The sequence below is a fragment of the Lampetra fluviatilis genome, chromosome 21, assembly GCF_964198595.1.
Source record: "Lampetra fluviatilis chromosome 21, kcLamFluv1.1, whole genome shotgun sequence".
Lineage (NCBI taxonomy): Eukaryota > Metazoa > Chordata > Hyperoartia > Petromyzontiformes > Petromyzontidae > Lampetra > Lampetra fluviatilis.
The window spans coordinates 13862344-13889130 of NC_136295.1; the positions used below are offsets into that span (position 1 = coordinate 13862344).

The window sequence follows — 26787 nt, forward strand, 5'->3', positions numbered from 1 at the left end:
CCCCCCCCCGCTCGGCGAGGACTTCCGCAAGGAAGTTGAGAGCCGAATGAGGAAGAGCGAAGAGTTGAGAGGAGAAACCACGGAGTGAAAACCACGGAGTGAGACCACAGCGGGAGACCGCGGAGTTAAAACCACGGAGTGAGACCACAGCGGGAGACCGCGGAGTGAGAGAGGTGAGAGAGAGAGGTGAGCGGGAGTGAGAGACCACGGGAGTTGTGGCCACAGCGGGAGGCCGCGGACCATGAAAGTCACGGTCCGCTTTGGCCGCACGCGGGTGGTGCTGCCGTGCGGGGACGGCTCCCAGCGGGTGCGGGACGCGGTGACCGAGGCGGTGAGGCGCTATAGGAAGGCGCTGGGCAAGGTGAGGACACCCACACACTGATCACTCGCTGGTCACTCACTAACACACGACTCGCTGATCTCACACACACACACGACTGATTGATCACCCACACGCAGCTCCACACGCAGTACATTGCGCACTCGCAGACACTCAACTCCTCGCTCACCTCCACTTAGCAGTGCCTGCAGCGGTGCTTTGATCGATCCCATTGCTGTAACTACAGCTGTATCAACAGGCAGCGCAATATACACAGATGCGCCTAGCCAATTCCAGTCGTGGTACTCGCAGCAGCCAGACTCGTCATGTTTTTGACACGAGAGGAATCCGATGAGCTATAAAGCTGTTTTCACAGATGTCCAGCAGAGGCCGGTCAGAACGTTACAACAACAACAAAAGATAGCCATCAGTAGCCACAGCAGCAGTCATCATACAGCAGCCCCAGTGTCATGTGTGTCACTCTTTAGCATGTCACACGTGACCATGTCACATGTGTCAGTATAAACAATGTCAAGTGGCCGTGTCACATGTGTCACTCCTGGATATGTCACACACGTATGACTGTCATCTGTGTCAATCTTCACAATGTCACTGTGATCGTGTCACATGTCATCTCTGCTCAGTGTCACACCTTCGCGTGTCACAACATGTGTAACTCAACACAATGTCGCGCGTGGCGGTGTTTCATGTCCTGTGTCTAACTGTGAACGTGTGGTTCCAGTTGAATAATGCGGCTTTACATATGTCGAGTGAACTTCTTTCACACTGCACGTAGCCAACCGTGCTAATTGGAGGTGCGGCTCTACCTTGGCATCGTGCGGGTCGCCGTAGTGGTGCTCTTTGTTGATCTTCTCCGCTGTGCAGCAGCAGCAGCGTCAATGGTAAGATGGCGTCAGCACCAATCCGTGCTGTTGACGTTCAGGTTCAGGTCCCGATGTGATTTTCTACAAGTTGGGCGACATCTATGGCATGATTCATAATTGGCTTTTGGGTTAGTTCACGTAATGACCTGACCAAATTTGTGTCGTTAAGCCCCTCCACCACTCAACATAGCCAGACAAAGCGACTGTCACGTATACAAGCGTTTAACGTGCTAATATCGTATAAACCCTCTGGTCAGTTGAAGATCAATCCTCACAACTGACTTTAGCACTAAGATATGATGTTCCGTTTGAATCGTCATATGTATTTGTTCTCATGATGTTTGACGTAGTTTCAAATTAAAAGTCTTATAATTAATAAATATGGTGAGGATTCCTATTATTTGGGTCTTTCGGTAAAGTCACGTAACTTTACCGAAAGACCCAAAGAATATGAATTCCTGCAGTCACGAAAGCTTTAAGTCAAGATTTATGGTGAGGATTGACAAAAGGTCTCGGGGATGGACCCAGGTGCCATGGGTTGACTGACTGATATGACTGGTAGATGCACTAAATGTGCTCCCCACTGTGCCAACTTGTTGCTGTGCCAACTTTTAGTTGCCTGGCACGCCGCTCATTGTTGTGAGAATCACTCCTCTGCTCTCCGTGTATAAGGGCGACTGCCTGAAATTGCCCATCTTGACACCGCTGGTACTCGTCGTCTGCAGGTAGAATCAGCTCCACATTCTCCTGCACCACATCAGTCCATCTTGTCTCGAGCCCGTGCCGCGCCTGACTATCCCATCTATCCGGCCGAACAGAAACTGCTTGGGCATGCAGTGGCTGGGCATGTGGGCTACGTGACCCAGCCAATGCAGCCTCGTCTGCTGGAGGAGCTCACTGATGGGACTGTGTCCAGATCTTTCAAGGGTCTGTGAGCTCCTGACAATTCAGGCTGGTTTATCCCAGGATGGATCGTATGTAGGCCAGCCTGACTGTTTTCAACCATCGCAGATGTTCCTTTAAAGGGCTCCACATTTCGTAAGCATATAGAAGGGAGGGTCTGAGTTTTGTTTGGAGTGATAGGCCGGGTAGCTTCCACAGAGCATTACGCAGCTGACAATACACGCACATCCCATCAGTAACACAGCCTTTTGGCAGTGCATCATTTCAGCAGCATTGGTTCAGAGCAAGCAATGTAACCTTTTTTGGCATTCATTGTTTCATCAGCAGAGTCGGGCTTGCTTACACCAAAGTTGGTGAACTCCCAGATGTGAAGAGGCAAGGGGCCTTCACTGCTAGATATAGGTCCTAGTTCAGCACAAAACTAGAAAAAAAATGAGGGACTCCTCCCCGGTTGGATGTCTATGAAGAAGGGCCATTGCCAACAACGTTATTGACAGATATGTTGAGTTTCTTTGTCGAAGTAATATATGCCTGTGCTTAGCAGCACACTTGAGGTGATTGCCGGCACACATTCCAGGGCAATGGTATTTTGTTGAACCCTGTGGCATGTGGCTTGATGCACTGTGGAATGTGTGTGTAAGCATTGTGTGGGAGATTCGGGTGGGGGATTATGCTTCCTTTCCGCCTCTTATCAGTAGCTTCGTGACATCAGCAGTGTAAAATATATTAACTACTGGTGGACAATATAATACCGACTTATGAGTGTGTCTGAGTGATTGAGGGGGAGTGGTTCAGTGATGGAGTGAGTGGGTGGGCAATTGAATGATTGGTTGAGTCGCTGTGTAAATGAGTGGTTGAGTGAGTGATTGGACGAGAGGGTTGTATGTTTGTCCAACTTCTTTTGCACCCTTCGTAGCCAACGGTGCTAATCAGAGTTGTGGAGTTAAGTGAGGGATTGGTGAGTGAGTGGTTGAGTGAATGGTTGAATTAGTGGATGAGTGGGTGGGGCTTAACATTTCACTTGGAAATCAATATTTAATGTGCAGATTTTCAGGAATAAATTAGGGTACACCTGCACAGAACATTCATGTCAGGGGAAACATTTTCATTTGATTTATGGTGTCTCCAAGTTTTCATTTGAATAAGTTCTGTGTATTCGAATTTAAATGATTAGTAAATTCAAAAGGACAGATGAAAATAGATACACACGTTGTTGGAGGTTGACTCAGCTCATCTTTCCTCAAGGGTCTATAAAATAAGTACCCCTCTGTGGAGAAGTCAACAGTGGTTGTTCTATGGATATACTCACCCCTAACATCGGGATGTCGGACTTCCACCACAGGCTCAGTGCTGCAAAGAGGAGATAAGCACTGCCTCAATGCTCACTTGAGCAGAACATTGCCTCAATGAGCTTTAAGTAGACACAAGCTACGCATGGTGGATGTACTCCAAACACAGACACTTCTACAATCAGGACTGTGCTGCAAATAAAAATCCTGCTCAAATCACAGCACATGACGGCAGCAGCAACCCTTAGCGAGACGTCACACCGTTTTTAAATTGGAAAATTGCTCAACGTATTTGGACTCTTCTTCTTATAATTTGCTTTTATTTTCTTCATTCATAATGAAAACCCAGGGATAGATGTCAGCCTAAGCACTTAATACTATTAAGGGTTGCACTGAGCACAAAAATGGTAACTCTTCATGCGTGATAATTGTACTTGTAAATGTATTGGTGGAATATATGTTGCGATTGCAGACACACACACAGACAGACACACAAGCAGAGAGACACAGAGAGAGACACACAACATAGACATGATTTTGGGATGGAAGAGAAAAGTTATTGCCGCAGTAAAACAATAGGGCCGGCACGCTCCGAGTGAAGTGGGAGTGGTGCGGCTGTGGGAGGCTAAGTGCACTTGGGGGGGTGGCGGTGCTAATTTTCCCGTCCGTTGTAGCCGGCCATGCTCACCGGGTCCACGTGTTGGGGTCGGCTGACGCGCCCGCGTAATGAAACGCTTTGAAGGAGTCTCCCGGAATGCTGCGTGGGACCGTTGGCTACTTCGTAGAAGTGATCATTCATGAGCGATCTTGCTGCTGCTGTTGCTGCTGCTGGTGGGGGAGGCTATGATGGCATTTCCACCTCAATTACGATTTGATTGCATAACGGGGCTCCTTTCATTGGCTCACAATGTTGTAAAAAGGACATGTGGCTGATGGGAGGTGTAAATATTTTTTATTTTTTATGGCGAAGGGACATTTACGTGGAGGCTTATTGTCAGCTTATTTTATCTATATATATAAAAGGGAAATTTGTGAATGTGTGTCTGTTCCCGACATGCAACAAACTTGAAATTTGGCATGTGGGTAGTTTCCATACTGTACACCATGCAAAATGTATACAAATAGACTTTTGTATTTTTTTTGGGGGGGGAGGCGCAATAATGGATATATTTTGCACGGCAAGTGAGCTGTGACGTCACATCTGTGATGTCACCCGCATGCGGAAGCGTCACGCAGTGTGCCTGCTGACGTCACGCATCCCGCCCCCAACCCTCCGCGAGTAAAGTGCCATACAAATGTGTTGCAGGTCTAAGGCGTTCTTCGCGCAGCATTGGTTTATTATTTGAGTCGTTTACTGCCGTACGCACCCTCAAAGTTGTGTATGTCTGCAGCAAGCGCGTGTGTGTGTACCTATGGACGCGCGTGTGTGTGTGCGTGTGGGGGGGAGCGGTAGTGGTTAGCGCGCTGCGCTACGAACCCGGCGTCCCGAGTTCGATTCCCGCTCACGGCCACCACCGGTGACGATTATTTGAACCGGTCCTGGGCCTCCCTTAGGTCGACTCAGCCTCAAACGAGTAACTGGTGTGGTGTGTGAACATCGCCACTGGGGAGACAAAGGCGGCCGGGCGTGGTGAATCCAAGTCCCGGGCGAAGCCAGGTAGTAAAGCTAGTCAATTATATTCTTCACCTTGATGCAAAATATTAATTTGTGTATGTATAGTTTGATGTGAGACTCGGGCCCATATCTAACAGGATCCTTGCGTATAAACATCTGGCGGTTCACCAGCATTGGGTCAAGGAAGCCTGACAGCTGATAGGGCACTGAATGTAGAAACTGATCCAGAGGTTGCTCGTATCAAACCAGTGTTGCTGATATTACACTGCAATCCTACAATGCCATGTGCCTGATGGGGTTGTGTAAAAACACATTTGATTTTTATGTGGAGAGATAAATATGGAAAGGAGGTAAATTGGATGGAAGGAAACACCCAGGGCAAGATCGCATGAAAAAGAGCTTCATAGCTCATCAGATTCCTCCAGTCTAAATAAAGATTCTGATTTTGTTAGCAACTAAAATAATAAGCAAATTAAACAGACGAGAGTTGTCATGGACATTGCAAATGGAGTTGTAGGCAGTAATCATTGAATGCCAGCGTCACACACAGAGTTACCACAGAGTGAGTGCACTGTTGCTGTTGTTACACTTGGCATTATCAGCGTCTTACCACACTTGGCGGGAACAGTAAACACCCCACTTGGGTGAATGTGGGTGCGGGTACAGCTGTGGTTGTGGTTGAACTGTGATGTGGTGGAGTTTTGGTATAATGGAGTTGTGGTGCGGGTGAAACTGTGGTGTGGGTGGAGCTGTGGTGTGGGGCAGCTGTGGTATGGTGAGGCCCTGATGACTGGAGTGATTGATGTATGTGTGTGTGTTGAACTTCTTTCGCACCGTACGCAGCCAACTGTGTTAATTTGAGGTGCAGGGGAAGGATAAAAAAAACGAAACACAAAAATCTATTATAAATAAATTAGTTTTCAATCTAGTTTTTAAAAGCGCATAGCTACAGTGGCTTCCTAATATCGGAAGGAAGAGCGTTCCAGACGGCTGCAGAAGTGCATCTGAAAGCACGCGAAGGAGTGACCGTCGGTGTTCGATGGCTAGCCAAAAGCTGCTGCGAGAATGACTGAGTACACTTGATGGTTTCTGCTGCTTTGCAAGGTCAGCAAGGTATTGTGGTTAATTTGTGGCAATAACTTTGTGTGTAATGAGTGTGACCTTATAATGATGTGCCGTGTCGCCTGCAGGACTCCTCCTACTGGGTGCAAGTGCAGCACCTGGAGCACAAGGATGGTGGAATCCTTGACGATGACGATCTCCTCCGGGATGTGTGCGACGATAAAGACAAGGTACCACCACTGTCTTGTACTGTGGCCTTAACGAATTGCATATTGTCAATATTGTCATCGGCCATGATCACTCAGGTGCTGGATGAAGCCATCCCCAAACTGCTGCCAGCTCTCACCATCCCGCAGTACAACGGTCCACCCAGCATCTCATTGCTCCAATAATAACCAAGCTACCTCTCCAGTTGTTGTTCTCGCTCGATGTCCATCTTGCGACGTGTCCTGCCCTAGTTTTTATTGGGCGGCGACGTGGCCTGGCGGTAGCTCGTTCGCCGCGTGTTGCAGAGGTTTGCAGCACCCGGCGGGCCGCCCTGATGAACGCTGCGACTTTATCAGCCGTAAAATACCGAGCGCCGTCGGCTTCACAGTGGACGTTAAAGATTCCATGATTTCATTCAAAAAGTAGGTCATTGTGTGCTGGTGTCATGGTTCAAATTTACCAAGTAAAAAAAAGACCCACAATATACTCAATTGGAAACAGCAGTCATTGCCCCCTCGGGACTGGCAGACTAATCACCTGCTTGCAAGGAGGTACAAAGTAACCTTGTGCCACACAGGGACGGTTGCCGCTAGGGGTGCCTTTTCAATTCATAATACAGGTTTTTTTTTGGGGTTAGATTACATCTATATATATAAAAGTGAAATTTGTGAATGTGTGTCTGTTCAAAATGTTTAGCGTACATCCTGACATGCAACAAACTTGAATTTTTTTACGTGGGTACTTTCCAGACTGTACGCCATGCAAAAATGATAAAAATAGACTTTTGTATTTTTTTTGGGGGGGGGCGCTATAATGCATATATTTTGCACGGCAAGCGAGCTGTGACGTCACATTTGTCATGTAACCCACGCATGCGGCAGCGTCACGCAGTGTGCCTGCTGATGTCATCCCCCCCCAACCCTTTGCGGGTAAAGTGCCATACAAATGTGTTGCAGGTCTAAGGCGTTCTTCGCGCAGCATAGCTCTATTATTTCAGTCGTTTACTACCGTAAGCACCCTGAAAGTTGTGTGTGTCTGCAGCAAGCGCGTGTATGTGTACCTATGGACGCGCGCGCGTTTGTGTGTGTGGGGTGAGCTGTAGTGTCGTGGTTAGCGCGCTGCGCTACGAACCCGGCGACCCAAGTTCGATTCCCGCTCACGGCCACCACCGGTGACGATTATTTGAACTGGGCCTGGGCCTCCCCTAGGTCAACTCGGCCTCAAACGAGTAACTGGTGTGGTGTGTGAACATCGCCACTGGGGAGACAAAGGCGGCTGGGCGTGGTGCTGGCCACCCATCCCCTCGTGTGCCGTGCCGGCCTTCATAAGGTGCTTGGTAACAGCACTTGCCCCCTACAGTCTCACAGGCTACACGGGGGATTTTTGTCTTTATCCTATGGGGGGGGGGCAGCGATTGAGTAGCGATTCGCGCGCTGCGCTGCGAACTCGGCGACCCGAGTTGCATTCACGCTCACGGCCATTACCAGTGACGATTATTTTAACCGCTCCTGGGCCTCCCCTAGCCTCAAAAGAGTAACTGGTATGGTGTGTGAACATCGCCACTGGGGAGACAAAGGCGGCCAGGCGTGGTGAATCCAAGTGCTGGGCGAAGTCGGGTAGTAAAGCTAGTAAATATATAAATGTGCCGTTAAACCCGCCACCACCCAACACAGCCAATTAGTAAGGTTTGTCACGTAAAGAGAACATGCCAATTCGTTACTAGTGTAATAGATCCCGTTCAGACGACTTCTTGACTTCAGAGTTGTTTATTCGTTTCTCCCATTCACAGCCTTCCACCGCCTTCACACACTCGGTTCCCTCGCCTCCCTCTCCCGCTCCCTCACGCTGCTGGCTGACAGCGTGAGAGAGACTGCCGCGGCCCGCCACGTGGCTGGAGCGGGACCACGGCACCAGCCACGTGGCTTCCCCCTTCGTTCCTCCGCACATTGACCACGTGCTGTCTTTCTCCACCCCTTATAATCCCTGGCCCACGTGATACCACGTAGCCAATCCTCAGCCACACCCCTGGAACTTTCTCGAAGATACTGTCCAGCTCCAGGGCTACGTCCCTGGCTCGACTCCCCATTGGCTGCAGGCTGAGGCCGGCAGAGCCTATCACTATCGCCCAGGTGTAACCTCACATTACACTATTCCAGCACACCGGTGTGTTGTTGCGCCAATATCCAATCCGAGTACGACTCATCCCTGCAGTTGCTCGCTCACGCCACCACTGGTGGAAGGGCCTCCACTCGAGGGAGCGCTCGAGGGTATTTGGTGGGTTTACCCAACCACACGTGACCTGTTGATCCACTAGCAGTGCCATTACCGCGTGGACAGAGGGGGACTTCAGAAACCTTGGCTATTGTTCTTAATGCTGCGCTGGGAGATGGAGTGGAAGCGGCGACCTTCGTGCTGCGAGTGCGTTAGACACCATGGCAGCTGTACAAGTGACCAATAGGACCCTCCTTAAAATTGTGTTCAGGCTCAGTTCAGAATTCCCTGGGTAGATGAACTGTTATTGTTGTTAGTGATGCGTGAGTGCATCCAGTTAAACGAGTGTAGGGCTCTGACTTGACTGTTCCTTATAGGTCTGTGCCACTAGCAGTCGTAACAAAGTGTTGGTGATACATTATTTTCAGCTGCCTTTGTGGAAACCTGTCAGTCCAGACCAATGTGTGCCCTGCTAACTGCTTAGGAGTCATGCCTGACTTGCTGTGAGGCCATTAAACACCACGATCAATGAAATGCATCCCCATTCATGAAGTGCCATTCATGCTTTCCAACCAGCGTGGGACCTTGGCAGGTGCCTTGCCATTTCACTGTTAGCTTTGTCTTGACTCTGGAGCTCCATTCTCAAATGCTTCTCCACATCGTAAAGCGCTCGATGCTTCCTCTCCTCTGCACCTCTGTTGCGCCGCCACACGGTGGCGTCATTGTGCTACGACTCAGCTCCATACCATAAGTAACGACACGGGACCAATATCAGAATTCAGTAACCACGGGTGATTGCAAGTATATTCGACTAACTGCTGTGCCAAACCCAGGTGGTACCAACAATACCAGCTTTGGTCTGGGCTCAGGGGCTAAGTATAAGCGTGTGTTCATCTCCGGGTGGGGGGGTGGGGGTAATCCAGTTCCTCTTTGACATGGCCAGGCGAAACATGCGATAGACTGTACGTGCATAGCTCACTCAACTGGACAGACATGGCAGACTCTCAGCTCGTACTCGTGGCTTCACGCGCTTGGAAACGCGCAGCTGTGCCCTCGCCCAGTGGGGACCGTGACACCATTCACAGGGGACGTTTTCCAACCCGGACCAATCTTTGCATAGACACGCAAAGCTCTGGCACAAAACAAAGTAATTTACATTCAAAACTCTTCACAGCTGGCCATCCACTTCGTGGCAGATAACGGGCCCAGAACAAGACATCACAATCTGACTTCTGATGCCAGTTCTATAGGCCTCTTCATCCACCATAAGAGCACATCTTGTATGTGCCCTGCAAAGGGCATTTCTCTTGTGTGAAATTCTCGTAACTGATTTAAGCTCTGAGATCTTAAGTGACAATTAAAATTAATAGTGGTGTTTTTTAGTAGTTATTGTTGAATACAGCTGGTTGTCTGGATTTGAACCCAGGATGTCGACCGTACAGGCTCAGCCCTGTGACCCCTGAGCAACTCGGCCACCTCGGCATTTGAAGGCCTGATTAGTCTACGAGTAAACGCGTCTACTGCCTGTACAGCTGGGACGCTGTGATGGGATTTGGAAATTTGCGCACAAGTCCAATCTGTACCAGATAGCGCTGCCTGTTAGGACGACATTACTCTTGGCTGGTTTCCACGCCACATCACAACACCAACTTGCAGAAAACGGTTTGTTATGCCCCAGTTACCACCTATTTGGTGCATTCTTCTTTAACCACGTATTTTACTGTGGTAGTGTCTGTTATTTCATTATTTTTTTATCGAATTCCATTTCAAAAATTATCTATTAAGTGTATTTATGGGTATTTAAATAATGACAGAGCGGCAGCCAAGGAATGGTACGCGTCCGAGAGAACGTGTACAGATGAGATGGATTGATGAGATGGGTTCGTGTGCAGGTACCAGTTGGATTGTTGTGTTGCAGGATCGCAAGGGGCCGTTGGAGGCTTGGGGAGGCCTTCATGCAGCTGTGGATTGGTCATGACTCATAATGACGTGGTTTCTTGTGTACCCTTATGTTTAACTTTTGTGCACCCCTGGCTTGTCCAATACAATAATCTCTCATGTGTGCACAGACAGTGGCAATTGGCTGTAGTTTGGATCGACCGTCATCCCTCGGGAATTGCGGTCACGAGTGTGCGTGACCTCCGTGCGACAAGGCTGTGTGCACGCGTGGCCAGTATGTGTGGTGCGCAGAGATACGCAGGCCAGGCGTGGTGCTGGCCACCCCCCCCCCCCCCCGTATGCCGTGCCGGCCTTCATAGGTGCTCGCTAACACCACTTGCCCCAACAGTCTGTTAAGGCGATATGAGGATCTTTGTCTTTGTACTGTACACTGCACATGTCGGTTGCAAAATCCCTGCGCTGACGTCTTTTTAAAATGTTGCGCAATTCGTACGATTTTTTCGCTTCGATGTTTACCCCGAGTTTCACATTTATCGTCACTTTGTCGATCATAGATCGAGACAGCTGATTGGTCTCTCTGCTCATCCCAGTGGTGTTATCTGCTTCTATGTCAGGTGGTGTTGATTAAGGTTTGCGCATGGAAGATGCCAATGACAATGTGCACGTTGTTCAAAATGCTTGGTGCAATAGCCTCATCCGAGCAGTCATGAAACGGCTGTACTACCCATCCTGCTCAGGAGCCATCGCAGAAGCCTATTTTTATTTTCCATGACAGAGGCTCTTTAACTCTGAGCTATCATCACTGCTGCTGCTGTATCAAGCACAGAGTTGGATGAAGTTGGAATCCTTCCACGGCTGCTGCTGCTGCTGCCAAATCTGGGGCGGAGCACCGAGCTCTCTCTCACCTCACTGCTGCACCGCAGAGAATTCAACCTGAAGCAGCAGTCAGGGTGGTTGATGATCCCCACCACTCACCGGGTCACTCCGGTCACTCGCTCATCTGCAGTCGGTCGCCTTCTTATCACTCGTCTATCACTACTACCAGGGTTACTGTTTCCTAGAACTCCACTCATTGGTTCCTCCACAAATGTTGGAGACTCGGCCTACCTGACTGTTGGATCTCATCCACACTGTGTTCACCCACCACCACCTCCACAATGCAAGTCACACTTCTTATTCCGCTTCTTCCCTCGCACTGCTCTACTATGGAATTTCCTCCTATTGTCTCTTTTCCCAAGCTTTTAATATTAATCTATACAAATGTGTTGGGCTCCACAGAGGCGCACACTCGAACTTGGAGGCAACACGTTTATTAGAACACCCCATCAGGGTAACTGTATAACGTCCACTGGTTAACGACATAGGGTGGTGACCACCACGGGTGACTACACATTCGGACCAGGTCAGTTAACACACTGCCTGGTCCACGAGGCCATGCGCGAAGACCGAAGATCGAAGACGTAGCCCGGCGGGTTCCATTCCCAGAGGCAGCCCGGAAGGTGCTCGGGATTTCCCTTTTATGCCCCTGAGCGTGGCCTGGCTCCGCCCTCGGCCACGCCCCCTTCTGGATCCTACTAGAAGGTTCTGGGCCTTATGTCACGTATCCCTCTCGCCTCCGCTTGGCCCCCCTCGCTACCCTCTCCTGGTCACGTTCCTTTCTATGGTTCACCCAGACTGGCCGTCGCCAGCAGCACGCCCCTCGGGCCCGCTTCTATGCCATACACGCTCTGGTGCCAGAAAGAGACGCTCACATGCACAGTACCACCCTTCTTCCAATAGGTGACGCTAGACGCCATAGTGACGGGTATTTCCCGACAAGATAGAAAGCTGAAAGTTGGTACATGGGTAGCTATTAGGACACAAACAATAAGAACAATCTGAAAATCCGATATTTTTCATTTTAAGGCCTCCAAATCTCGATTTTAATTGCTCAAAAAACATGTTTGTGCGTGTCATTCAGAAACCATTCAAATATAATAGAATATTGCGAGGGTTTTCGTTTGATAGAGCATTAAACAGCAAATCAAATTAAAGCGAGAACCATCGTTCTATGTTTTACTGTTTTTGAGATATTTCGGATTCAAGCAATTTTGAACAGAAAAATACGCATTTTATGATGTTCAAATCTGAATTATTCGAAAAAGGAAAAATATAGGAGCTTCCCCTCATAGAGTATTCCGTTCATTAATTGTTGTTTCTAATAAAAAAAAATAACGGAATCTTTAAATTAAGTGGTTTTCGATGGGTACGTCTTAAATATAAGAAGTTGAATCAAGTCGTCAACAATTTGTGTTTTTTTTGTGGCAAAATACACATTTTTGTAGTAGTTGTTAGTGTCCGTCCCTTGGTAAAAATTGTAAAAATCACATCAGGTTAATAATTTGATTTATTTAAACTTTTACCTAGCAAAGACAGGCTTTATGAACTAGTTTATAATAAACATGATTCATAGTGCACACACTTCACAAATCGGGCGCATTATTCAATTTAAGAAACGTGTTGACACTTATCCATTACAACTTGAATAGTGGTGATTGTTGCTGAGGTGAGGGTGAGTGGTGAGGGAGATTGGTGAGTGGTGAGGGAGAGGGGTGAGTGGTGAGGGAGAGGGGTGAGTGGTGAAGGAGAGGGGTGAGTGGTGAGGGTGAGTGGTGAGGGAGAGGGGTGAGTGGTGAGGGAGAGGGGTGAGTGGTGAGGGAGAGGGGTGAGTGGTGAGGGTGAGTGGTGAGGGAGAGGGGTGAGTGGTGAGTGGTGAGCGTGAGTGGTGAGCGTGAGTGGTGAGGGTGAGTGGTGAGGGTGAGTGGTGAGGGAGAGGGGTGAGTGGTGAGGGTGAGTGAGCATAACAACTTGGCAAAAAAGAAAACGACCATGCACCAGCTACTAGCAGCATTCAAACCTCAGGGCAGGTGGCTGAACAAACAAGCAAGCAAGCAGGAGGATTATTTTTGAGCCGTCGTTACAATTGAGAGAGCCTTTCATTGCGGCTTGATTGAGCATGCAAATTAGATTTGCTGTGCAGCTCGCCTGCATATTGCTGCTGGTGTGAATAAAGCACAAACGCTTTAAGTTTGTGATGTTGTATCGGTGTATAGATAATTACGTGCCTTTAGTGTCACAAGATGCCCCACTTTGCAAACATCTGGATCATTGACTGCAGTCGTTTCCCGAGGGCAGGCCTTGTCCGATCTCATTACGCAGGTCCCTCAGTGGCCGGTGCATGACCTTTGCACTGGTCATGCCTCCCAGCACTGCAGTATTACTTTCCTTATGATGAATTATCATCGCACATGCTGTTCACATTTCTACATTGTACAGAATACCAGTGCTGTAATGTTTTCTCTGGCATGATCTTGTTTTGGCCTTTTCTTAAATTTGACTTTAACTCGGATTGTTGTTGTTGTTGATTGTGTGCTGCGCTTGCTTGCTAACGAGGCAATGTTGATGTAAAACACGTGTGTTACTCTGGGACTCATTTACAACACTTGGGGTTTGCCGTACTTCCACGCGCTTTCATGGTTAGCCCAGGCATGACGTTTAAATTGTGTAGCAAAATAAATAATCAGACAACACACCTCCTTCACTGATATGTTTCTTGACATGAAAAACTAAAACATTTTTTACACATCCCATCAGCTGCATGGCCTTGTAGGAGTGCACCCTTTCAGCAGCATTGGTTTAATGCAAGCAAACTCTGGACTGTTTTCAACATTTGGTGTCTCATCAGCAATTACTCGCTTGAACCAAAGCTGGTGAACTGCCATATGTTTATTGGCAAGGGGCCCTCACTGTTCGATATGGGTTATAGTTCGGCACAAAATTATACAATATGTTCATAATAGAGGTTTTTGGGTTAGATCACGTATATATATAAATGTGTCATTAAAACCCGCCACCATTTACGCGATCTAACACAAAAAAACCTCTTATAGATGATATTGGTCGCAAAAGCCTACGTGTTAATCGACACTATGCATCGACAAGTTTAGAATGAGTGGCGCTTCGCGGGTGGAATGTGCTGTGAAGAAGGGCCATTGCCCAGAACCTCACCTACTTTATGATTTATAGAGGCGACTATATCCTGTAATACCTCATACACTTTTTTTTGTAATCATGCGGGCAGAGAAATATAGGAAGACGTGTATTGTCTGCTTCTTTATTTTGTGATTTATATTCTCTGCGACGACGCTTGATGATTATTGTGTTTAAAGCTGTGCAGGTTTGGACATTTGACACCACAGAAAGTGTTTGTCTCTGCTCGTGATGTGGGTATTTGTCTCTGCTCGTGATGTGGGAGGGGGAGGTGAAACCCGAATGGTTCGTGATCCGGCCTGGCTCGTTAGCAGCGGTCGTCTCGGGTTGCGCAGCTGAGTGGGGTCGTGCCGGGCGGTGCATCGCAGAGGGAGGCTCGCTCGGCTCGCCGACGCGGGTTTGCCGCTCGGTCGCTGCGTGCCGTTTGCGGTGTCTTGTACATGACACCGCTTGGACGGAGTAGAGATTTGGATTTCATTGTCACCATGAGGTGCGGCTTTCTTTGCTCAGCTGTCAGTTTGCACGGGGGTTTCTGAAGAGTGCCCCACTTGAAATGTTTGTTGACTTTAAAAAAAATAAAGCATTCATGCATTGCATTGTTCCTCTCATGTGACCTCTCGAGGTCTTATACGATATGCCCTCATTTGCATGAGTTTTTCCAGGTTTCCCCCCACACCCTCCTGAACTCCCTTCCACCGGTATACACAAAGTGTTGTTGTCTTTATTAATGAAGTGGAGAAACCACAAGTGGTGGCTCTTTTTGAATACCCTATGAGTCAAGTGGATTGCCGAGTACCACCTGGGGGGAAATTGTTAGCGGTGTTCACAATGGGCAGGATATGCCGTGGTCACGGTTCACCATGGTCACAAAGCTTCGCGTGCAAAACCGTCCATTGGACAGACACACCTCTTGATGGAGTCTCATTTTCCATATATGTTTACATGTGACACGTACATTTACACATTCCAAAATGATCTTCTCTATAAAACATACCATGGTATCTATGTAATGCCATGTTTCTTATAGAAAGCAACAACAGAGAACTGCCTATCATACGTGTTTGCGATCTACAGATGACATGCTTCAAAACAATCTTCGGAAGCATTTGCCACCCCTGGTGATACCGATTGGACATTTTCAGGCCACAAATGGGCCCTAATGCACTCTCCTCAATGTACACAAGGGAGCAGCGCTACCCTTGCCCGTGCAGGAATGTGGCTTTGCTGATAAGGGCAGTGTGGCGAACCTTGGCTATGCCCAGCAGAAGAGTGCGCGTGATGGCACAACATCGTTGCTCATTACAAACGGTGGCATGCGTTTATAAACACACGCCTGGAAAAAGGGTTTAATGTAAATCACTTTTGGACGACTCGCATGGCTCAGCATAGCATGCGAGTGGACGGTGCGGTGTTGTGCATGCTGCACAGTGCGCCGTGTCTCATTGTTTCCTGATTGGAGATTGCGATTTGTTTCCCAACCGTGTGCCAATCTATGCTGTCCAACGACGTCATTGCTTTCTACAAATCCCACAAATGTCCCCCCCCTCCCCCAAGTTGCCACTTAACTATCTCGATAACAATTTAACGTCATTGTTTCACTCCTAACTTTTCTCCCAGCAATCAGCATTATCTGAATTAGGGAATTGAACCTCTTACATGCGCTGCTGTTCCATTATTAGTGTTTACCTCTTTGTGAGCATCCCTGCCCTCGGTTCCCACACGCTGCTCTCTACACATTGCCGCTCTAATGGCTGCAGGCTAAAAGCGGAGGCGCGTTTAGACGACCTGTTTACAATGTCCCCGAGGGAGTCTCGCGTTCGGGGCTCGCAGGGCGGACGTTCCAGCTGGCCTGTGGTCGGACTCAAAGGGGAGCACGAGCACAGCCAGTGGGGCCCTACAGTCGCCTTGTCAACGTGCGGGTCGCCCGGCAGACGTGTGACGTCGCCGCCAGTGCTTGGTGCCAACCGGGGCCGCATCGCACCGCAGGAGATGCCCGCGCTGTCTTTTCTGACTTGGAGAGCAATGGGGAGGTTGGGTTGAAGGCGTAGATCGTCTATCACAGTGTTTCTCAAACTTGTTTGGCCTCCGAACCACTCAGCCAATGCAAACATTTCCGGACGGCCCAACCCCCCACCCCTGGTGATAAAACGCAATCACTTCTCTATAAATACCAGGAATGCTAAATTATGCATCCATATTAGCGTTTTTTGGGGTTAGATCGCGTAAATATATAAATGTGTTGTTAAACCCGCCACCACCCGACAGCCAACTAGTAAGGGTTGTCACGTAAACAGAACGTGCCAATTCGTCACTAGTACAGCCCACTGGTGTATTGGAGAGCAAAGACACAACATTTACAATCTGAGTACGACGTTTCGCCAGTAATTACAACTAGCTTCATCAGGCGACAGCCAGATTTGTAGAGAAGCCCACCTGTTTCGTTCCTTATATAGAGGCGTGGATGTGGTGACCACAAGGCATGTGCATTATGCGAGCCCATTGATCTTGTCCCCCTTGTCCATTGTGGGTATTAAAATAGCAGTGCCAACGGTAATCCCTATTGAAGTCTGGTGGCCTGTGTAGGCATGCATTTAGACAATGTATTATTTGATTATTCGATTCCACGCAGCACTAAGGCGGTAGCTATTCAGAAAGGTTTAAATAATTTGTATTTCTTTCAATTTGGATAGATTCATTCATTAGTCTTGGCCAGTAGTAGCTGGTTTTGCACAGAACTTCAACATTATCAACATCAATTCGGTGTCCTCGTTGGAACGCGTGTTCTGCTACTGCTGACAGTTGTATTTGGGAGTTTAATATTTCTCTGATGTTCTTTGAGTTGCGTACTGATCATTCATCCTGTTTGCCCAATATGGCATTTGCCACAAGTGCAGTTAATCCTGTGCACACCTGTTGATAGCTTCGCTAATACATCTTTTGTACCAGATATTAATTTCTGTATTTTATGTAGCGTGCCAAATCTGACTCGGATGTTTTGTTTTTCCAAACACCTGGCTAGTTTATCAGTTACTCCCGCAATGTGCGGTATTTTGATCATTTTAATTACTTTGGCACTTTCAATGCTTGTGTTATTTGATTTGGTTTTTATTTAGTTTTTACATTCATTGCCCTGATATTGGTCGCAAAAGTCTACGTGTTTAACCAAAATTATTCATATTACCGGATAATAAAACATTTATTTTAACGCACCTATTAGTTTTTTTTAGAGGGGCATTCAGATCTTAGGGTTTGGGTAGTTTTATCAAGGTAGTTTACCTAACTTCATTTAAAAAAAAGAAATATGAGTAAAATATTAATTAATTTCCGAAACAAAAGGTATAAACATTGTTACTAATTCTGGATCAACCTGCATTGGCATCAGCGCACGGACCACCTGGAGGGTCGTTGCGGACCGCTGGTGGCCCAGGGGTCTAACAGGTAGCAAAGCATTGGCAGACAACACGTAGCTGGTCAACCCCTTGTCAGTGCCTATCTTATTACAGACCAATTCAGACCTTATTGGTCACTCTGTACCCTTTTACATCTCAATGTTCATCATACAAAGTCCCATCACAAGGGATGGGAAATACAAACAAATATACAAAACAAAACGTTTTTTGTATTGAAACGGCTTTACGCCGTATGGACTTGGAAACTCTATTTCCTGTACAAGAATACGGGTAAACAGTATTGGTTGACAGGAATGACATTATGCCCCGTTCATGTGTCTGTCCCTACACGTTAAAATTTAATACAATTTTTACACATCCAATTAGCCACACGGCCTTCTGGGAGTAGGGTTTGTATGATATACTCTTTGGTTCTTTTGGTAAAGTCACGTAGGTAGAAAAATAATAGATCACGACGTTTCGATCGCAACACAAGCAATCATCATCAGGTGGGACAACCACAGCAAGAGCAAACTGCTGAAGTAGTTTTTATTATTTAGTTTGCATCAAAATAGGACTCATCTAATAGAGATGGTCCTTACATACAAAAATCCGGCAGTAAACCAGAATTTGTGGAAGCTCGCCTGACTCTGCTGAAGAGACAATAAATATCACAAATGGTCCAGAGTTTTTATTAAACCAATAGTGCTGAATGCATGCACCCTCAGAAGGCTGTGCGGCCAATGGGATGTGTAAATATGTACATTAATAGTTTAGTAAAGAGACAAATATGTGAAGGAGTCCTGTTGTATTGTCCTCTCATCTACTTTGTCTGATTTAGTTGGTAGTTCATTAATCACCTAAATATGCCGAGTGTGCATTGTAGAGTTGTACGGTTTTGGCATCAAACCCGACTGAGTTGGATGTTGCCTTCCTTGATTACGATCAGAACGAGAATGGCGAAGTCTGTGGTCCACTCCTAGTGAGCACGCTCGTGTGAGCATGGCGATTGCCTCCACATGACCGCGTGCTATCCCTGCATGCATGGTTTTATGGTAACACTCAGCCCTGAGCAGGACACGGACACTGTCACCGTGAAACATGGGTCGACAAGCCGAACCACAATTGCTCACAGCATGAACCTCCAATTTAAATAGACCTTGCGGGATATTTGGCCAGGCAGCTCGGCGTTAGATCGAGCGGCATGTAATCGGAAGGTCGTAAGTTCATATCCTGGTTGGGGGTTGAATTAGCCCATCGACCCTTTGAGGTCGATAAAATAGCTACAAGGTTATGGGGAAGTCGACAGTTTGTCCTATGCCCTTGCCATAGGAATGCAGAATTTCCACCGCTGAGCTAATTTGAGCAGGAAATCGCTTTGAGTTTGGCTTTTTACTCTGTATTCTGTAATATGAAACTCCTATATAGCAAAACTAAAAGTTACGAGCGAGCGGCGCACCGTAAATGTCGCGAGCAGACTGTGGCCGCAACTCGTCGAGGCGTGTGTGCAGGAAGGAGTCTGCAAAGGGCTCTTGATTGTTGCCATATGCCTCCTCCCTGGAGAGCCCTGCTCTAAATCCTGGACAACAATAGGAGGACGACCGCGTCACAGCTGACATCCGTGCAGATGCGGCGCGCTCGCGTCTTGTTGTGGCCGTTGTGAAAACTTCACAACAGACAGCTCAGGCGAGGTGTGGCGGTACCGCTTAACTTTGTGTGCACAGCTGGGCGCAGTATTTGTGTGTTGATACAGGGAATGGCGTTTGGATAATTCTGTGCATGGTTCCTCATTGGAGGATCTGCCCTATTAATAAAATCGGCGTTCTTCGTCTAATCCAGGCCACATGTTCACCGCAGACTCTTGGTGCGGTACAGTAACCAGACTCCCATTGGCTCCGTCTGAAAATTGCTTCTCTGATTTCTCTCCTTGTGTGGTGCCTGAGGTGGACTCCTTGTCCACCTCGTGTGATTCATTTGCTTTGAACATAAACATTTTTATTTTGTCAGTCAGATGTGTTTATAAATAAGCTTATAAAGTAGTACGTAATTAGAGTTGCACAATTGTCTATTACATGATTTGAATTGAGGTAGTGCAGTGGTCTAGTTTTTTGTGCAATGCTCTATGAACTCCACAACCTGAGTTTGATACCCAGCCATGGTTGACATCGTTATCCAGTGATATCTGAACCAGTTGTGGGCCCTCTCTCTTCACCATCCTGCACTAACCGCCATAGTGAAGTATGGCCAAACAACTCCCTTCAACAACAATGTGTGCGGAGGCCTTCAGAATTGAGCACTGGAGATCGACATTTTTAGTGAACAATTGTGCCGATACTCATTCTTTTGAAACGGTGTTGTAGTGCGGAGGGTTTCCCGATGCGTTTCCCACCCCGATGTCTGTGTTGGGCTCTGGGAATGAAGAACGCTGCTCCCTCTGCTTAGTCACAGCAGTGCTCGTTCATGTCCCGGGCAGATGCCAAGCTCTTATAACAACAATAATAATAATAACCTTGGTCGATTCAAGAAACGTGTTACACTCTTGTCTATTACAAATTTGATAGTTTAGTTTGTTTGACATTTTTCTTCTTTGGGCCTGTATCTCAGCAGATGTTGGGTTTAAAAAATAAAAATGCACGGCTGTGTGAGCGGCATCTCTCTTTCTGCCGAGTGGCGCAGCGCTTTGCGGTGGGCACCCTATCTTTAGATATGAACGGGAATATCATGAACATGTCACTGTTTGTCAACATTCTCTTCATCATTGTCTATGCACTTGTACCAATGTGGAAGCAGGGCCAGCATTTGTTATCAGCGTCCTACACGTGATGATTCCCACATAGGGCATCATTCATAGGGCTGCATAAATGACGATCCCAGAGTGCCAGGTCTGATCTCAAAGGTGGATGGGGGAGCAGGGTCCACTCGCACGGTGCAATGGCTTTTGGTGTTCTCAGGCTCATGTCCGATCCGCTTCGCTCTGGTCTAGCAGATCTGCGCGGGCAGGTGGAGCGCCGCGAGCGTCGCGTGCGAGGCTCGCCTGACTCGTAAGCGCTTCCCCTGACCGCGGTCCCGCTGAGTGATAAGGGGATTGCGGGCGCGGTCTCCTGTTGTTGGCACGAGATCATAGTTGTGGTCATAAATGCTTTCTGAAATATGACCAAACAACCGTTGGTCTCTTCGAAGCCATAACAGGGGCAGGGCAAGATACTGGCTTTGATGTGTTGGGAGTAGAGCTTCAGCTCGGCTTTGTTTGTGAGATAACAGTGGCTGTAAAAAGACATTATCCACTGTGTTTAGAGGGAAATTGTCTGTGTAGTGAATGTGAGTGTGTATAATGAATGTGTGTGTGTGTATTTTGTGAATTTAGATATATAGCAATACAGTCTATAAACAACTTGTCATGTGGCTCAGTGGTAGAGCGACCAGCTAACAATGGGAAGGTTGTGAGTTCAATACTGAACTGAATGGGTCTTTACTCAGCCCTTCATCTCTCAGGGGTCAAGGGATATGAGTACCACTTTGTGGTGAAGACAACAGCAGTTGTCCTTTGGATAGACTCGCTCCCACCATATGAGCATGGAAGCAAGAAATTGTGTGCCGTGCCGGCCTTCATACGTGCTCGCTGAGAACACTTGCCCCAGCAGTCTGTTAAAGGCTGCACGGAGGATCTTTGTGTGTGCTCCCGTGTGTGGATGTGGATGTTGAGTTTTACGTAGTGGATGTGACTGTGCGTGCGTGCAGCTGATCGCCATCTACGAGGAGCAGGAGCCCCAGCTGGGCGGCGGTGGCGACTGCACAAGCACCAGCTCCACGGGCACGCAGAGCCCCGACATGTTCGGCAGCGAGGTGGAGCCGCCGGGCCACGCCGCCGCCACCGCGGCCTTCAACGAGATCGAAGTCACACCCTCGGCCCTCCGAGCCAGTGAGTCCCCCCTCTCTAGCGGCTCTGCTCTGTCAGGGAGAACTCGACACGGCTTTTCCTCCGCAGTCGAAGACGACTGCCTCACTGGGCCCCCTGTACACTATTAGATGCCTCCTCTCACTTCACTCAACAGCTGTCGATTTACTGCAACAGTAACTCTGCTCTCCGCTCACAAGATCATCCTCACAGTGTCGCTGTCCCTGGAGTAAAAACCCAAACAGGCTCAACTCTCACTCAGACACGGAGCTGCCTCAACGTGGAACGATCTCACGGACACTCAAGCACGCCGCCAGTCTCAACTCATCTCAATCTTCGTTTTAATCTCCCTCGCACAACATTCGCAACTCTTACAGCTGTTAGACAACCTTCTTTATGAACCACAGTTGTGAGCCGTTTCATTATTTGTGGATTATTTACGTGTTTGACTGGGTGCGATGTTCACTCTGTAAATGTGTAAGCTATAGATGTACAATGTGTGTGTGTGTACATGTCATGCTGTGTGTGTCACTCGATGCTGTGAACAGCATTGCACTCGAGATGTTCCTTTTTAAGGGAGTTTCTAGGTGAAATATTGTCTTGAATTAAGTTTCTAAATTCTGTACATTATCAGAGCACATGTGCACGATTTGTCAAAAAGCTCGGTCATGTTAAAAAAAAAAGTGATTTGTTGCTGAAACGATCAATGAGGCGGTGCTCATTTCCCATTCACGGCCCTGAGCCAGCAGTGGAAATTCCACGTTCCTATGGTGGGGGAAAATCCACCTGGAGGAAAGCCACTGTCGACTCCTCCACGAAGTGGTATGCATTTTATTGACCCTCAACCAGGATTTGAATTCGCGACCTTCCAGTTATGAGCCTCTCACTCAACTGCTGAGGCACCTGGCTGGTTATAACATCCATGAGGTTTTGAAGTCTTAGTTGGTGGCTGATCTTCCGCCATCGTGGTCGATGCGTAACTTTGGTCCCGAATGGATTTGTCAACGCATTCAACGGACCGTGACACAGGAGCTGGAGCTCATCGCGTACTTGTTTTTCCCGATTACAGCCACTCCGCTACACGTGCGACGCAGCAGCGACCCCGCGCTGGCTGGATCCGCGTCGGAACTGGTCCAGCCCGGCCTTACGGTCGTGGGTGACGGTGGCCGCAGGCCCCAGACGCACTGGTCCACCACGAACCTGCACCAGCCGGCCGAGCCACCTCCCACGCAGAACGTACGTGAGCAAGCGGCGAGTCCCGTCCCTGCGCGATCGTTTCTCACCGCTGCGTGGGCTGTGCGTCTCACTTTGTTCGAGAATTTGCAGTCTCTCAACCTCGTGTGTTGTTTAAATACACGGTATTTGCACCCACAATCACATCCGCTCACATTTTGTACGTTCACATCCACTACTTTTACGATCACAAATGCATTCGCTACATTCACGTGATTCTGGTAATGAGTTAACGATCTCAGTTATAGCACTGAGGTGCAGTGGTTATGGACGGGTCCATTAGAACTGAGTTATGCTTTGTGACCTCTAAGAAAAGCAACAGGAAAGTATTTTTTTTCCAATAAAACAACGGAAAAGCAAGATGGTCCTGAAAACGATGAGACGTCGCGTCCATCGACAAGCGCAGCGGACGCCACATTGTGAGGTGCAGCCACGCATGTTGTAGTGCAGGATCAGTGAGGCCTGCAGAGTGAAACTTGCAGGTTAAGGGCAAAATGTATTCTACAGGGTGAGTGCATCCTATGGGCTGCATCTAGCAGAGTGTGCTCAGTGTACTTACGGGCTGCGTGTGGTGCAGTGTAGGAACACGGACCCTGCAGGGTGTGGTGCAGCTCTCTGGCCGCCCTGTCTGTGGCTGGGTGTGTGCCGTTTTATTTTGAATGAAGAGGGTCAAGCAGTCGTGTCTCTGATGTGGCTCTCACTCCGGACAATGCGTGCGATACGATGGGGAGAGCAGCTCAGTGTGACCCCGGCGGTTTGAATGGATACGGGGTGCTACCAGGCAGCTGCCCACGTGCACAATGTGACCCCTCGTAAAAGGTAGCTGGTTTCCATGTGAATTCAATTCTGAAGATGGTACAATCGGAAATGTACGTTCATTTTATCTAACACATGGCGCAGCTGTTTCTTGAAGGCATCTGTATGACTTGCAAGTTAACTTGCTTGTGCCATAAAGTACTTCTGTAATAATGTTAACGCTCTACATTAACACATTCCCACTTCGGTTAACCTATATTGCATGCATATGCAAATGCAATGTTTTATTTAACACGTAGGATTTCGCAACCAATTTTATTTATAATAAAGGTTTTTGGGTTAGATCGTGTAAGTATAAATGTGTCGAAACCCTTCACCACCCGACAAGGGCAATCAGTAAGGGATTTGTCACGTAAACAAAACGCCCAATAGTTACTACTTCAGCCCACCGGTGTGTTGAAGAGTGAATCCACGACATTTACAATTGGAGTAGTACATCCAGCATCATCGGGCGATTTGCCAGAATAGTGGTCCGTGGGGCCAGAAGGGTTGGGAACTGCTGGTCTAAACTATAATGGTTGTCTGCTTGTTTGGGAAAATTAATGCACGATTTGCTTCATAAAAACATGTTCTGTTTTATTAACCGCACTTACCAACTAATTGCGCTGCTTTTGTTAAAACTGTTTGCCGAGCTATCCCAGCAGTGGGCCCTGCCTTTCTAACCCCTTTGTCATGGATTCATCGGTCTGTGCCCGTTTGGGGGTGGCTGCATGCAGAGCACGGGTGGAGGGAGTGAAGGGGGATTGGGGCCCATGGGGGAGGGGCACCTGCCGGGGTTCCAGCGGGATCTGTCGCGTTCCTCGGTGGGCCTCACGCACCCCATCGTGGAGAAGTGGCTGGAGAGGCAGGAGGTAACCTCCGCCCCCTGCCACTCACAGCCCAGCTTAAGCGTGCACACCAGGGCGTGCGTTTCCGCCTTGCCACAGTGTCCTGGTTCGATGTAATCTACAACAAAATAATCACCAGTGTCCTTGTGGAGACTATTAGCAGACAACAACACACCTCCTTTCCACATCCGTCCCTCTGCTTAAACATTTAAAACAGTTTCTTAAACATTCTATCAGCCACATGGGCTTGGTTAAACAACTGGGCAGTTCACGAGCATTGGTGCGAGCAAGCCTGACTTTGCTGAGGAGACACTGATATGCCGAAACTGGTCCTGAGTTTTCTTTTATTGAACCGATGTTGCTTGAATGAAGCAATTTACGACATAATGGAAACAGATGTTCCGGGAAGAGCACAAAACTTGGTGGGGCAGCGTGTGTTTACGCTCAGGAACGGCAAGACAGCTGTAAAATCTGTTAATTGTGGAGTCACTGTATTTTGGCTGCCAGTCTCGATTTCAATGTTTTCCAGGTTTATCTTGTATTTGTCTTTGTAGTGAAGATTCAGTAGTTTTTCTTAAGCGTTTTGCTCAGTATTTTTTGTACCAAAAATGATGACAAGCACCTCAGCTATTTTTTAGAGCATGTTTAAAGGTCAAACCTCACCTGTAGCTTCGTCTAGCAATGTAAAAACAGTGTAATGAGCAGGGTTGAATTAAATCCTTGATTATGTTTGTTCACGTAGAGCTATTAATGCTTCTCTTCCTAAAATAGACTACTCAAAGTAGTTATTGGACAAGTTAAGTAACGATTGTTTTTTTATATTTGGACTCAGGCACTTATACATGTTGAAATGTGTCAGGATAATCTCCATGAACCTGGGGGTTTGCTTTGACTGTAAAGTATGGGACCGTTTTTTAGGTCAATATAGCATGTGGAAGTGATGTATTGGAAAGTTTAATCTGTTGCCCAGAAAAATCTATAGAGAATTTAAGGGAGACCGGTTTTAAGTTGTCTGGCTCTGAAAACAGCCTCGAAGCACAACATATCGCATTGTAAAATCCGTTGTAAGGCAGTGCACTGTATTTGTACTCACACTTGTTGGTGATCGCAGCTCACCAAACCTTTAGTACAGTGTGTGATGGGAGTGTTACAGCAGAAGGGAAGCGTCAGTGTTAAGTTTGTTTTGAATAACCCAGTGAGGACTCAAGAGACCAGGATAAGAGTGTCATTTCCTAGAGTGACCTGGGTGACCAAAATAACAAAAGCAATAACAAAACACGATGTGGAGCAATGAAGCAAATAAAAATCGGAGCAAAACCAACCAGAAATAAAACGGTGCACAAACACAAATCAGTATTAAATCAAATACATTTCCTCAGACAAAAGTTGGCTTGAACAAATTACTTTTGAAAACCTTTCATAGTAAAATTAAGTCATGGAAAAATTCTAAAAGATTAATGGTGATAATTGGACTGGGATGTAAACAGATAATAATGTGTGTAGAATACAATTTCTTGTCAGGTTTTCATAGACAATGGACAGCTTAACAACAGATGGATGATGTAGAGTGTTAACCGGTCAGTCCACCAGTTTCTTTCCCCACTACAACGGTTGTTTTTCTATTTTTAATCAGAGTTGATAAGTGCAGTGCCTATTTAGTTGACTGTCTAGTTGGTGAATTATGACACTCTTTCTGTCGGTGGTAATGCATCAATCTCCGAGTGTTTGTGCTGCTGTCTGGTATCTCACGTCCGGCGTAGATAGTGTTTCCATCGTCGGAAGCAAGGCTCATAACATCTGGCTGGTTTCCCTTTTGGTTCTGCTGTTTGTCTTTCCTCCCAGGCCGTGGAGAATGGGGAAAAGGAAGAGGGCAGTGGCCACAAACGGGATGAGATCGTCAAACCCACGTCCCGCGCGGCCACCCCCCATCCCAGGTTGGGGCACCGTGAGCCCTGGCGGGACAATCTGAGCGAGCAATGCCAATGAGTCCGTACCGCAAAGCCCGGCTCGCTGGACTATTAGGGGGGGCCCTGGTTTGGCCAGCTGAAAAGTCCGGCTTGCTGAAATTTCAATATAATATCGTAATAATAATAATTTTATATAGCGTCATTCATGCAATTGCATCCCACAACGCTGCACATAAATTATCCAGTTCCGTACACAGATAATACAAAAACAAAATGTCTGTGAAAAAGCAATGCACACGTGG

At 47.6% G+C, this 26787-nt stretch overlaps 1 protein-coding gene across 3 annotated transcripts in view; it reads left to right on the forward strand.

Moving 5' to 3' along the window:
- The window catches only part of LOC144938291 (partitioning defective 3 homolog), an 87658-nt gene continuing 60871 nt past the window's right edge, over positions 1-26787 (forward strand). For 2 of the 3 annotated variants that reach the window (XM_078866179.1, XM_078866180.1), the window contains exons 1-6: positions 1-361; positions 6201-6302; positions 21546-21726; positions 22772-22938; positions 24468-24602; positions 26421-26512. In XM_078866179.1, coding sequence (XP_078722305.1) covers positions 242-361; positions 6201-6302; positions 21546-21726; positions 22772-22938; positions 24468-24602; positions 26421-26512 — 797 coding nt within the window. In that variant the 5' untranslated portion in view covers positions 1-241. The remainder of the gene's footprint in view (positions 362-6200; positions 6303-21545; positions 21727-22771; positions 22939-24467; positions 24603-26420; positions 26513-26787) is intronic. The other variant, XM_078866181.1, reaches the window with a different exon arrangement.